Here is a 12278-nt window from a genome sequence, read left to right on the forward strand (position 1 = left end):
CGGTCAACAAATGATAAATAAAATAAAAAAAATAATAAAAAATAACTACAACAGACATAAGAAAATGAAAACAGCACTGAAATAGTAACTAATGCATCAAAAGTCGAGTTATAATGCTATTATATCACAAAATAACTAGAAAAATATAAAACAAAACACTGGCATTCAACCCAAACTCTCTATGCACTATTAATTTCTTAGATGAAGAAATTTTTCTAGTGCTAAACTTGACTGTGTGATCTCTGTGATTTTGCTACCATAACACAACCATGAAAAAGATAAGCAAGTGGAATATCTGGATATGCATCCCACCTTCTAGGTAAATTGGTAAATTAGGACACTTAAGGTCAGTAGTCCATTACGCTTGTATCTTTGTAGTTCTGAAATGCAGCCTTTAACATGCATATAAGCAGCATCTCTGTTTACAGATGGTGCAAAGTCTAAGCTGTTTATCTCATAAATTGGGAGTACAAGGTTTGGTTCTCGCTCTGAAAAGTAAAGTGGATAGGCTTAAAATGGTCCATAAGGGCAGGCAGCCTAGTACTTACCCTATGAAACCCATTTGTTTACATGCATTAGTGATTTTCTTTCAAGATCAGACCAACTCTGCTGAGGCACTACAATATAGTAAATGACATTGCTAGGTTTCAAAGATTATAATCTTAAAATGTACATAAATAAAATATGGCGCAACAACCAATTTAGTACCAATTTTCAAGAAAACAAAAACATTACTAATTTTAGCTACTTAAAAACTACTAAGCTTTACCTTGCTTAGTTATTACTTACAGTTCAGGGTCCAGTGTATCATTTTTCTGTTTCGAAAACTGCTCCTTATTTATTGTCCTTCAGACATAGGGAAGTCAAAAATCATAATTAGAAATACTTGCAATGTAAACCAAAAAACAATGATAGAATAAAATGACAATGTACATGCTACTTAACACATGAATTCAACACCTTTACACTTGTTAGTACATATACCACTGGAAGAAGCTGATGCAAATGTGAAGGAAGTGCTTACTTAAACCAATAAACAGGCTTAGCTAAAAGACAGCAACTGAACACCATTAAAGCTCAGTCAAACCATATGCAAATTTGACGCTCTTTGCCCCTCCACTGCTAGACAATCATTATCCATCTTCTGGCTAATCAGCCTGCTCATTCTCTATCATTGCTCTGATTACAGTGTACAGGTTCCTGGGTTTGAGACTTGGCAGGGCTGATTATGCTCTGAACTACTGCACAATGCTACCTCCTATACCAACCCAACAGATATTGCCAATATACTGGACGACAGATTCAGTGCCAACTTTACCCCCCCCCCCAAAGGACCAGTCACAAAACCAGTAGCTTGCCAAGCACCCAGTATTACTGCCGCACAGGTTAAAACAGCACTGTCCAAGGCCAAGAATACAGCTTCTATGGGACCTGACAATATCCCTGGCTGTGTTCTACATGAATTACAGAGTGAACTGGCACCTCACCTGTGTGCCCTGTTCAACCACAGCCTCACCTCAGGCTTTGTTCCTACCGAATGGCACACTGCTACAGTCATCCCTCTCCCCAAAGCAGGAGCGGCTACAGACCCTGGGAACTATCGCCCCATTAGCCTGACGAGTCTGATATGCAAAGCTATGGAACGCAACACCATAGACCTAATAAACAAGGATATAGGGAATCTCCAAACTCTGGATCCCACACAGTCTGGTTTTGTGAAGGGTATATCATATGCCTGCTCAGCTTGGTCAACTTCTTTGAGTCAGTCACCAGAGCTGTGGATGAAAGCAAGTTGGTTCATACAAGCCTACCTTGATCTGGCCCAAGACTTTGATACCATTCCCCACTCAGGAATCATAGAAAAACTCACTAAGCTAAGCATCAACCCCTATATCACTAGGTGGGTTGCAAACTGGCTCACAGGTAGAATCCAGTGTGAAAGTAGCTGACTCCAAGTCAGAATGCCGACCAATCACGAGTGGAGTCCCACAGGGTTCGGTCCTGGGTCCTATCCTGTTTAGTATCTACTTCTCTGAAGTCCAGGCCAACACGAGGGGACTCTGGCTGACAAAGTTCGTAGATGATTGCAAGTTGGGAGCTATTATTAACTCCCCAAGTGATGCTGACATCCTACAGAAAGGCCTCACTGTGACCAACGACTGGTGTTGGAACCATGGCCTTGGGCTCAATGCCAAAAAATGTACCGTCATCCCCTTTGGGAAAAACCCGGTTCCCATGAATTACCACAAAAATGGTAGGCCACTGAACAAAGAAGGCATTGTAAGAGATCTGGGAACACAGGTTGACAGGAACCTCTCTTTTGACCACCACATTGCCACTGTGGTCAGAATGTCCATCTATGTGGCATATCTCATTACTAAGGGTTTTTCATCCAGGAAGAAAGAGATCATTGTCTCGCTCTACTCTTCCCTCATTAGGCCAATCATTGAGTACAATGCCCCATTTGGCATGTACCTCACTAAACACCTGCAACAACTGGAGTAAACAGTACAAAAGTACCTCACAAAGAGGATCCTAGGCCTTAAACATTTGCCCTATATGGACAGACTCAAAAAAACTCTAACTATGCTCCGTCTCATATTGCCTACTTAGAGGCGGTCTCTGCTTGACTTAAAAAGCCATGTCTGACTCAGCTCTGTTAGAAATGCTACATCTACAGAAATCCCAATCACTCTGTGCACCACATGCTCCAGAGAACTCAACCTCTTTACCACAATCAACAGAGCATGCTGGACGGACAGGTTCAATACCCAGAGACTGCCCATGCTATGGAATAGACTTCCCATACATGTCAAGCAGAGCACCTCACGGGCCCTCTTCAAGAGAGATCTTGATGAGTGGATGGGAAATAGAAAATTCACCCCAGGGATCACTCCAGTGGCTCTACTTGACAGAGGCACTGGGAACTAAGGTCAAGTGGCACGATGCCAGGGTAATCCTATGGGCTAGGCTTGTAAAGGCTCCAGGGCCATTAGCCTAATACATACTTGTGAACCTATGATGCCAGAGTCAACTGGAAGGGGCTATCAGGGGCAATTCAAGGGTTTCTTCTTAAGCCCTAACATTTCATCCAGCAAATGCTCAGCTACTGGAGCGGAAGGAGGCCAATGCAATGGGCTGACCCTCAACTGACATCCATCACTTCTACAAAGGATGTTGTCAGCAAAGAGCCCGGTCTCCTTCAAATACGTTTGGGAGATAGTTTCCAGTCTCTCCAGTGGAGAAATCGCACCTTCCTAAACATCAAATACCCTCCCCTCATCCCAGGAGGGGTGAGAGGGCTACAACTCATTCACTGTTCTCCCACCCTGCCCATCTCTTCCAGTACCAGGGCCGGTATTCAAACTTGGATCGCACTGACGGCTCTATCCTTCAAATCCAGGATAGATTCAGATCCAGTGAAATTGTATACAGCTTTAAAGCAAAACATATACAGTCTTTAAAACACACAAAAAATACATAAATAAAACATGTTTATGATAAATTAAACCATATAACTTAACATTTTCTACATTTTTAAATATTATCAAAGCAATTTTTCAGCATTCCAATTTAACTTGCATCTTGATAAACTATAAAGAAAATTCTTAACGATGCTTCCAGTCTATAGCCCTCTGTTACAGCACCAGTTAGAAAACTGTTCATTTACCAGCATAAAATTTCCTGGAGCTAGGCCTTCGGGACTTCTTTAAGATATGACATCCTCAGAAACTAATGTTTGGAGGAAATGGGTATTAAACCACCCACTGTGCCAGTTTTGTTCAGGTAGGGGTGCATGGTAGACAACTTGTTTTTAATGACTAAGATTATCTGCTGTGGCAACACTCATAGTTCTTCTCTGGTCACACTAAGGAATAGCAAGAACTGGTGCTGCCTGGGCCAAAAGGGGGCTACTAGGATCAGCCTTAGCCCATCCTCCTGATCTTGTGAAATACCTTGGTGATAAGGGGAAGGGAAGGCATAAAAAAAGAACTGTCCATGGGAATCATAAGGCATCTGTCTTCAATACCCCCTTCTGTGGACCACTTGTGTAGAATTCCCAAAGTTGCTAATTCTGAGGGGAAGCAAAAGGGTCTAACTCTTGGCACACTCCACAGGTGTAACAAAAAAAATGCCTTTAGGATCTATTTGTTCAGATCCACAAACACTCTGCTTAGCATATCTGCAATGCCTTCATCAGGAGGTACCAAGCCAGAAGAGTAAAGTCCTTCCTTCAAAAATAGGAAAAGTTGCCATACCTGCCAAGAACCACCTTGTTCATTTAAAAGGAATCCCCTTATTCAAGCCTGCAATTTCTTAACACTTCAAAGACACAGCAACAACACAACTATATCCAACTCGCTCTGTAGTTTCTACAAAACATTAAATCACTGCACCACTTTCCAATCTCTACTGAAGTTAATCACTCCAGCTATATCTACCTTCGTCTTTCAAAAGCAATGTCTGAGACATACTTGTTTCTCATATTCCTAGCATTACAAAGCATAACCCTCCAAGTGCTACTTTGTGTTCTCCTTTCCATTTCACTGGCATTCATCCTTCAATCATAAACCTTACAAGAATGACCGGTTCAACTATAACCTCTTACTGTGCCTTCTGTACTCACCATAATTGCATATACACTGTTGCACCTCCTAGATACCACATTACTCTACCACCCAATACCCATTCACAAGCGTCTAAATATTCGCATGTGCTTGTATCATTATCAGAGGAGGAGCAATCTGAAAATGTTCAACACTCGCTCTCCTGAATGCTTTTTTCTGTAGCACTGAAGCAAGTGGGGAAAGAAGACATGACATGAGCTGGATTACGTAGTTCTTCACAGTACAAGGACATGATTTTTAAAGACACTTCCCATTCAAACTACACTTTCATGAACAGTACACACCTGCATCAAATTCTGGGGAACAATGTGCAAACTAAATATGAAGAAATACAATCAAAATTTTCTGACACAAAGATTCATCAAAATACAGTTGTGTAGGAACTTACCATAACCGCAGATGCTGGAGTACAGTAAATTCTGTAACAGTGGGTATCATTTGAGACACTAGCCACAGCAGTCAAAATGTCTACCCCAACTTCCACACCTTTTCACCCCTTCTCCGTTTTAATGTCAGCATATTACTGGTATAACAGGATGTCTGTCCACACCATTTTCAGTTCTTTTCTGCCTCTGTCAGTTACAAGCATCTGTGATGAAATGAATATCAGACACCCGGGTGGTACATGCCCTGAAGAACGGCAGCCCAACCACAACAACCCCAAAGCTCCCACCTCTAAATACTAGGTTAACCTTGGGGGGGGGGGTATTTTGTAAGAGAAAGTAAGGGGATAAGTGACTAGGTACTCGCCTCAAAACCAGGACAGCTGTAAGAAGGAAAAGTACAGTTGTGTACACTTACCAAAAATGTAGATGTTAGAGTGTATTCACTGTTGCAGTCATCACACTTGGGGTTATCTGCCTGCAGGTAGCCCTCAGCTGGCCTGAACACAAGAGTCTTCGGATTTCTGCGACGGACGCTGTCGCTTCTTCCATGACGTCAGGTCATCAGGGGTATAAAACATGCAGCCAACGCCATTACATGAGGTTTTTCTTGCCCCAGATGTCAGGTGCTCCCATAATAGGAAGCAATAATATGGTATGGAACACCCCCCAGCAAAAAAAGCAAATACACATGATATATGCCAAACTAGAAGGAAAGGTAAAGCCAAGAGAAGTCTGGGGGCTGGAGGGAGAGTAACCAGGACTGCAACAGTGAATACACTCGAACATCTACATTTATGGTAAGTGTATACAACTGTATTATGTTCTTTGTGTTTCACTGTTGCAGTCATCACATTTGGGTTGATTCCCAAAGCTAAGGAAGGGTGGAGGCAGTTAAAGAGCATAGGGGCTAGCAATCAGGCCATGTAAGACGGCTGTGGCAAATCCAGCTCTAGATTTAGAAAAGATAGGCAGGTGGCAATGCTTGGTGAAAGTATGTATAGAGCTCCAGGTAGCAGCTTCCAGGATGTCCCTGGTAGGGACTCCTCTGAGAAACGCTGTAGAGGTAGATGCAGCCCTGGTGGAATGTGATCTTATCCCCTGTGGGGTAGGTTTTCCATGGTGCTTGTAGCAGAAATGGATGCAATGGGCTATCCATTTGGAAATGGTTTGCTTTGAAATGGCCTTCCCCTCTGCCCCTGTGGCAAAAAACTAACTAGCAGCTGGTCAGATTTTCTGAGAGGTTTAGTTCTGTCCAAATAGAATCTAAGCTGTCTGTGCACATCCAGAGAATGCAGTATCCAATTCCCCCTTATTTTGAGGATTAGGGAAAAAAGTAGGCAAATTAATGGACTGGTTTAGAGCCACACTAGACACCACCTTGGGCATAAAGGATGGATTAGTCCTGAGGGAAACCCTGTCCACATGGAAGATAATGAAGGGTTCCCACTGCCATTAGGGCCTGCAGTTCGGACACTCTTCTTGCTGAAGTGATGGCTAGAAGTAAGGCTGTTTTCCAAGAAAGGAATTTCAGCTCTGCTGTAGCAGCCGGTTCAAAAGGGGGGGGGGGGGTGCATTTTTCCAATACAAAGTTAAGGTCCCAGGCCGGAGTGGGAGCTCTCCTGCGGGGGCGGGGTTACATTTTTGGTCCCTCTAAGGAATTGTTTTAGCAGGGGATGAGAGAAGAGGGGTGGCTCAGTATTATAATATGCTGAAATGGCAGAGGCATGAATCTTAATTGAAGAGAAAGATAGGCCCTTGTGGAACATTTTGTGTTAAATAATCTTGAATATGGGGTAAGCTGGGCACCGTTGTGCCTCTCACCTGAGCCTGGCTCCAGGAACAGTATCTTTTCCACTTTTCTGAGTAGGATCTTCTAGTACTAGGCCACCTTGCCTCAAGAATGACACCCAGCACCTTACTGAGGGTTGCTAGGGGTGAGCTCAGGGAATTAGCCAGACTGCAAGGTTCAGGGTTTGAAGCCGAGGTGCAGAATCTGACCCGCCTGCTGGGACAGCAGGGGGGGGGGGTCTAAGGCAGGTGCCATGGTTGTAGCACTGTCAGACTGCGTAAAAGGGGATACCAGTGCTGGTGTGGCCAGTCTGGTACAATCAGTATTGCCCTTGGCTTGTCCTGTTTGATCTTTAGTAGAACCTTTGAGAGGAGAGGCAGAGGGGGGAAAGGCTTTCCCAGGTAAAGGACAGGGCATCCACTCTCCAAGCTTGACAGTGGGGAGTTCTGGTGCAGAATTTGTTCAATTGGTAATTCTGAGGGGAGGCACACAGGTCTACCTCTGGTGTCCCCCATTTGTTCCTCAAGAGCTTGAATATTTTGGGTTCCAGTTTCCATTCGTGTGGGTCTACGAGATTTCTGCTTAAGTCATCTGCCAATGAATTTAGTTTGCCTGGCAGGAATTGAGCTTGCAGGATCACTTGGTAGTTCAAGGCTGTGTTCCACAGAGCCATGGCTAGTCTGCAGAATGGGTAGGAATGGGTTCCCCCCTGCTTGTTTATGTACCACACTGTGGTGTTGTCTGTCTTTACCAATAGTTGTCCTGGAAGAATAAGGTATTTGAAGGCTGTCAGAGCATTCTGTACAGCTAACATTTCTTTTTGACTGATATGCAGTTGCATCCCTGAATTCCATTTGCCCTGAATGCACTGCCCTGCCATGTGAGCCCCCCCATGCATACTCTGATGCGTCTGTTAGGATTTGGGCAGCAGGGGGTAGAGTGAAAGGTAGTCCCTTGTTGTGGTAGCAGGCCTCTGCCCACCAAAGGAACTCTACCCTTAGACAAGGAATGATAGGAATCACTGTTTCTAGGTCCTGAGAATGTTGACACCATAGACTTTTTAGATACCATTGAAGTTTCCTCATATGCAGTCTTGCATATGGAATTAACAGAATGCAAGAGACCATGAACCACAGGGCTTTAAGGATTTTCCTTGCAGAGAGCTGGGTTTCTGTGGCCAGTAGGTTGAAGTAGGTTGTCAAATACACTTGTTTCTTCAGAGTGAGGAATGTCATCTGGGAAGTTGTGTTCAAGCTTGCACCCAGGAATACAATTTGTTGGCAGAGTACTAGGTGTGATTTCTTCTCGTTGATGGTGCACCCCAGTGAGGTTAGAGGTCTCTTTACAACTGCCAGGTGTTGTAATAGCAAGTATTGACTTTCTGTCTGAGTCAGGCAATCGTCCAAGTATAGACAAATCTGAATCTTTCTGTGCCTGCAAAATGCAATGGCTGGAGCTAGGCACTTTGTGAATACCCTGGGCGCAGTAGATAAGCCAAAGGAAAGGGCAGAGAACTGCTCCTGAACATGGAGCCACCGTGAAATGTAGGAACTGTCTGCAGGATTCCCTTATTGGGATGTGCAGGTAAGCTTCTTTTAAGTCTAAGGCTGCCAGCCAGGCATCCTTGGCTAGCATAGGAAGAACCTGTTGAAGAGTTAACATTTTGAATTTTGGAACCACCAGAAAGGTGTTGAGAATATACAGATCCAGGATAGGATGCCAGGAGTTTTCTTTTCTGGGAAACAGGAAAGTACAGTTATGTACATTTAACATAAATTAAGATGTTAAGAGTGTATTCACTGTTGCAGTCATTACATTTGGGTAATCTGCTTGCAGGTTGCCTTCAGTCGACCTGATTAACAAAGTCTTGGGTCCTGCGTCGGTTGCTGTCCCTTCTTCCATGACATCAGGTCGTCAGGGGAACATAAAACATGCAGCCAACATCATTACATCAGTTTTTCTTGCCCCAGATGTCAGGTGCCCCCCCCCCCAATGGGGAGCAAATAAACATAAGAACACAAAGGTATACCTCCAACAAAAAGCAAATACACCAAAAAGGCTTTTAAGCATAGTAAAGGAAAGTAGAGTTATAGCCAGAAGCAGTTAGGGGACTGGCGGGAGGGTAACCAGGACTGCAACAGTGAATACACTCGAACATTTATGGTTAAGTGCACACAACTGTACTATGTTCTTCGTGTTTCACTGTTGCAGTCATTACATTTGGGTAGATTCCCAAAGCTATGGCTGGGAGGAGGAGCTTATATAGCATTAGGGCCAGCAATAAGCCCTGCAAGACAGCAGTGGCAAAGCCAGCTATGGATTTAGAGAAAATTGGCAAATGATAATGCTTTTTGAAAGTATGTACAGAACTCCAAGTAGCAGCTTCTAGGATGTCCCTTATAGGAACACCTCGGAGAAAGGCTGCAGACATAGATGCAGCCCTGGTGTTGAGATCTGATCCCCTGGGGAATAGGTTTTCCATGGTGCTTATAGCAGAAATGAATGCAATGGCTTATCCATTTAGAAATGGTTTTGAAATAGCTTTTCCCCCTGGCCCTGCAGCAAATGCTACCAGCAGTTGTTCCGATTTTCTTCGAGGTTTAGTCCTGTCCGAGTAGAATCTAAGTTGTCTGTGCTCATCCAAGGAATGCAGAATCCGTTCCCCTTTGTTCTGTGGATTGGGAAAGAAGGATGGCAAATGAATGGACTGATTAAGAGCCACACTGGATACCACCTTGGGCATGAAGGATGGATTGGTCCTGAGTGACACAATGTCCGCATGAATGATGATGAAAGGCTCCACGGCCATAAGAGTCTGTAATTCAGATATCCTTCTAGCTGAAGTGACTGCTAAAAGGAAAGCTGTTTTCCAAGAAAGAAATTTTAAGTCTGCAGTAGCAGCTGGCTCGAAAGGAGGCAGAGTGAGTTTTCCAATACAAAGTTAAGGTCCCAGGCAGGGGTTGGCGCTCTTCTGGGTGGTCTCAAGTTTTTGGCCCCTCTGAGGTACGGCTTGAGCAGAGGATGAGAGAAGAGGGGAGGTTCTGTGTTATAATGAGCTGAAATGGCTGAGGTGTGGAAAAAGGACAGGCCCTTGTGAAGCATCTCAGTTAAGTACTGCAAAATCTGAGTTAAATTGGGCGCTGCTGTGCTCATCCCTTGAGACTGGTTCCAGGCACAGAATCTTTTCCATTTTACAGCATAAGACTTTCTAGTACTAAGTCTCCTTGCCTCTAAGATGACATCCATCACAGGTCTGCTAAGGGATGATAAGGGTGAATTAAAGTGATTAGCCAGGCTGCAAAGTTCAATGTTGGAAGCTGAGGGTGCAGAATTTGGTTCTCCTGCTGGAGAAGCAGGGAAGGGGTCTGAGGCAGGTGCCATGGAGAGAACTGCGACACACTGCGCAGGAGGGGGTACCAGTGTTGGCACGGCCAGTCTGGAGCAATCAAGACCATCCTTGGTTTGTCCTGTTTGACTTTTAGTAGAACTTTGGAGAGCAGAGGCAACGGGGGGAAGGCGTAGACTTTTTCCAGCGGAAGGACAAGGCATCCACTTTCCAGGCATGTTTGTGGGGAGTCCTTGTGCAAAACTTGTCCAACTGGTAGTTCTGGGAGGAGGCAAATAGATCTATGTCTGGGCTCCTCCATTCGCTTGCCAACATGTTGAAAATCCTTGGTTCCAGTTTCCACTCGGGTGGGTCCATGAGGTTTCTGCTTAGTCCGTCTGCCTGTGTATTAAATTTTCCTGGCAGGAATTGAGCTTGTAGGTACACTTGGTAGCTCAAGGCTGTGTTCCACAATGCCATGGCTAGTCTGCAGAGGGGGTAGGAATGTGTTCCCCCTGCTTATGTACCACATAACCATGATGCTGTCCGTCTTTACCATTAGTTGTCCTGGAAGAATGTAGTCCTTGAAGGCTGTCAGAGCATTCTGTACAGCTAACATTTCTTTTTGATTGATATGTAAGTGCATTTGACTTGGGTTCCATTTGCCCTGAATGCTCTTCCCTGCCAGGTGAGCCTCCCATGCATAGTCTGATGCATCTGTAGTTTGGGGCAGCAGGGGGTAGTGTGAATGGTAGTCCCTTGTTTTGGTGGCAGGCCGCTGGCCACCAGAGGAACTCCAGGTGTAGGTAAGGTATGACAGGAATCATTGTTTCCAGGCTGTGAGAATGTTGACTCCATAGACTTTTTATATACCACTGTAGTTTCCTCATATGCAGTCTTACATATGTCTTAGAAGAATTCAGGAGGCCATGAACCCCAAGGCTTGCAGTATTTGTCTTGCAGATAGCAGGGTTTTTGTGGCCACCTGTTTGAAATAGGTTACCAAATGAATTTGCTTTTCTGGCATGAGGTAAGCCATCTGGACAGTTGCATTCAAGCTTGCTCCCAGGAATGTAATTTGTTGACAGGGTACCAGTTGTGATTTCTTTTTGTTTATGGTGTACCCCAGACAAGTTAGAACCCTTTTTACAAAGGCCAGATTCAAAAGTATGCCCTGGCTTTCTGCCTGAATTAGACGATCGTCCAGGTATGGGTATATCTGAATACTTCTTTGCCTGCAAAATGCAGTAACTGGAGCTAGGCACTTTGTGAATACTCTGGGCGCAGTAGACAAGCCAAAGGGCAGTGCAGAGAACTGATATTGCGTGTAGCCTGCTTTGAAGCGTAGGTATCTTCTGCAAGATTCCCTGATTGGGATGTGCAGGTATGCTTCTTTTAAATCTAGTGCTGCCAACCAGGCATCTTTGCCTAGCAAAGGAAGCAATTGATGAAGAGTCAGCATCTTGAATTTTGGAATCTCCAGAAAGGTGTTTAGAGTAGACAGGTCCAAGATTGGACGCCATGATTTGTCTTCTCTGGGTACCAGAAAAAGTCTGGAGTAGAAACCTTGTCCCTTTTCCTCTTCTGGTACCAGTTGAATAGCCCCCATGCTTAAGAGGAAAGTACTTGTTTTTGAGCCTCTGCCCACCCATTTGGGGTTCGCAATGTGTGGAAATGAAATCTGTATCCCTGGGGCACTATATTTAAAACCCATTTGTCCTGGGTTATGAGTTCCCAGTTCTTTGCATGAAGAGCAATCTTTCCCCCCAAAAGGGGCGGTCAAAAGATAAGTGCTTGGGAATTTTAAAAGGAAGTCATTGAGACTGTTTACCATAGGGGGGTGTCATTTCCAGATTTGGAAGTGGAGGCCCCCATTGCTTAGTTCTGAGAGTCCCCTGGGATTGAAACCTGGGGTTTTTGCTGTGTCTGGGTTTGGCTGAAGAGGACCTGGAAGGGACTGGAAAGGACCAATTCTTAGTAGGCCAGTGCCTACTAAATCTCGAAGGTTGCACTTGTAAAAAATCTTTAACAGTTTGCATACATTTAGCTTCAGCTTCCATCTTTTTAAGAACTTCTTCATCCATGTTGCCAAACAGGCGGTCCCGATTTAAAGGAGCATCCAACAACTTAGCTTTAACATGATCAGGCAA

General features: G+C 44.4%; 1 protein-coding gene across 2 annotated transcripts in view; it reads right to left on the minus strand.

Moving 5' to 3' along the window:
• EP300 (E1A binding protein p300) overlaps positions 1-12278 on the minus strand; it is a 1713356-nt gene that overhangs the window by 255827 nt on the left and 1445251 nt on the right. For both annotated transcript variants that reach the window (XM_044076495.1, XM_044076487.1), the window contains exon 21: positions 790-846. In XM_044076495.1, the coding sequence (XP_043932430.1) occupies positions 790-846 (57 nt within the window). The remainder of the gene's footprint in view (positions 1-789; positions 847-12278) is intronic.

Source organism: Protopterus annectens, chromosome 1.part1 (assembly GCF_019279795.1).
Source record: "Protopterus annectens isolate FY-2018-M chromosome 1.part1, PAN1.0, whole genome shotgun sequence".
Taxonomy (NCBI): domain Eukaryota; kingdom Metazoa; phylum Chordata; order Ceratodontiformes; family Protopteridae; genus Protopterus; species Protopterus annectens.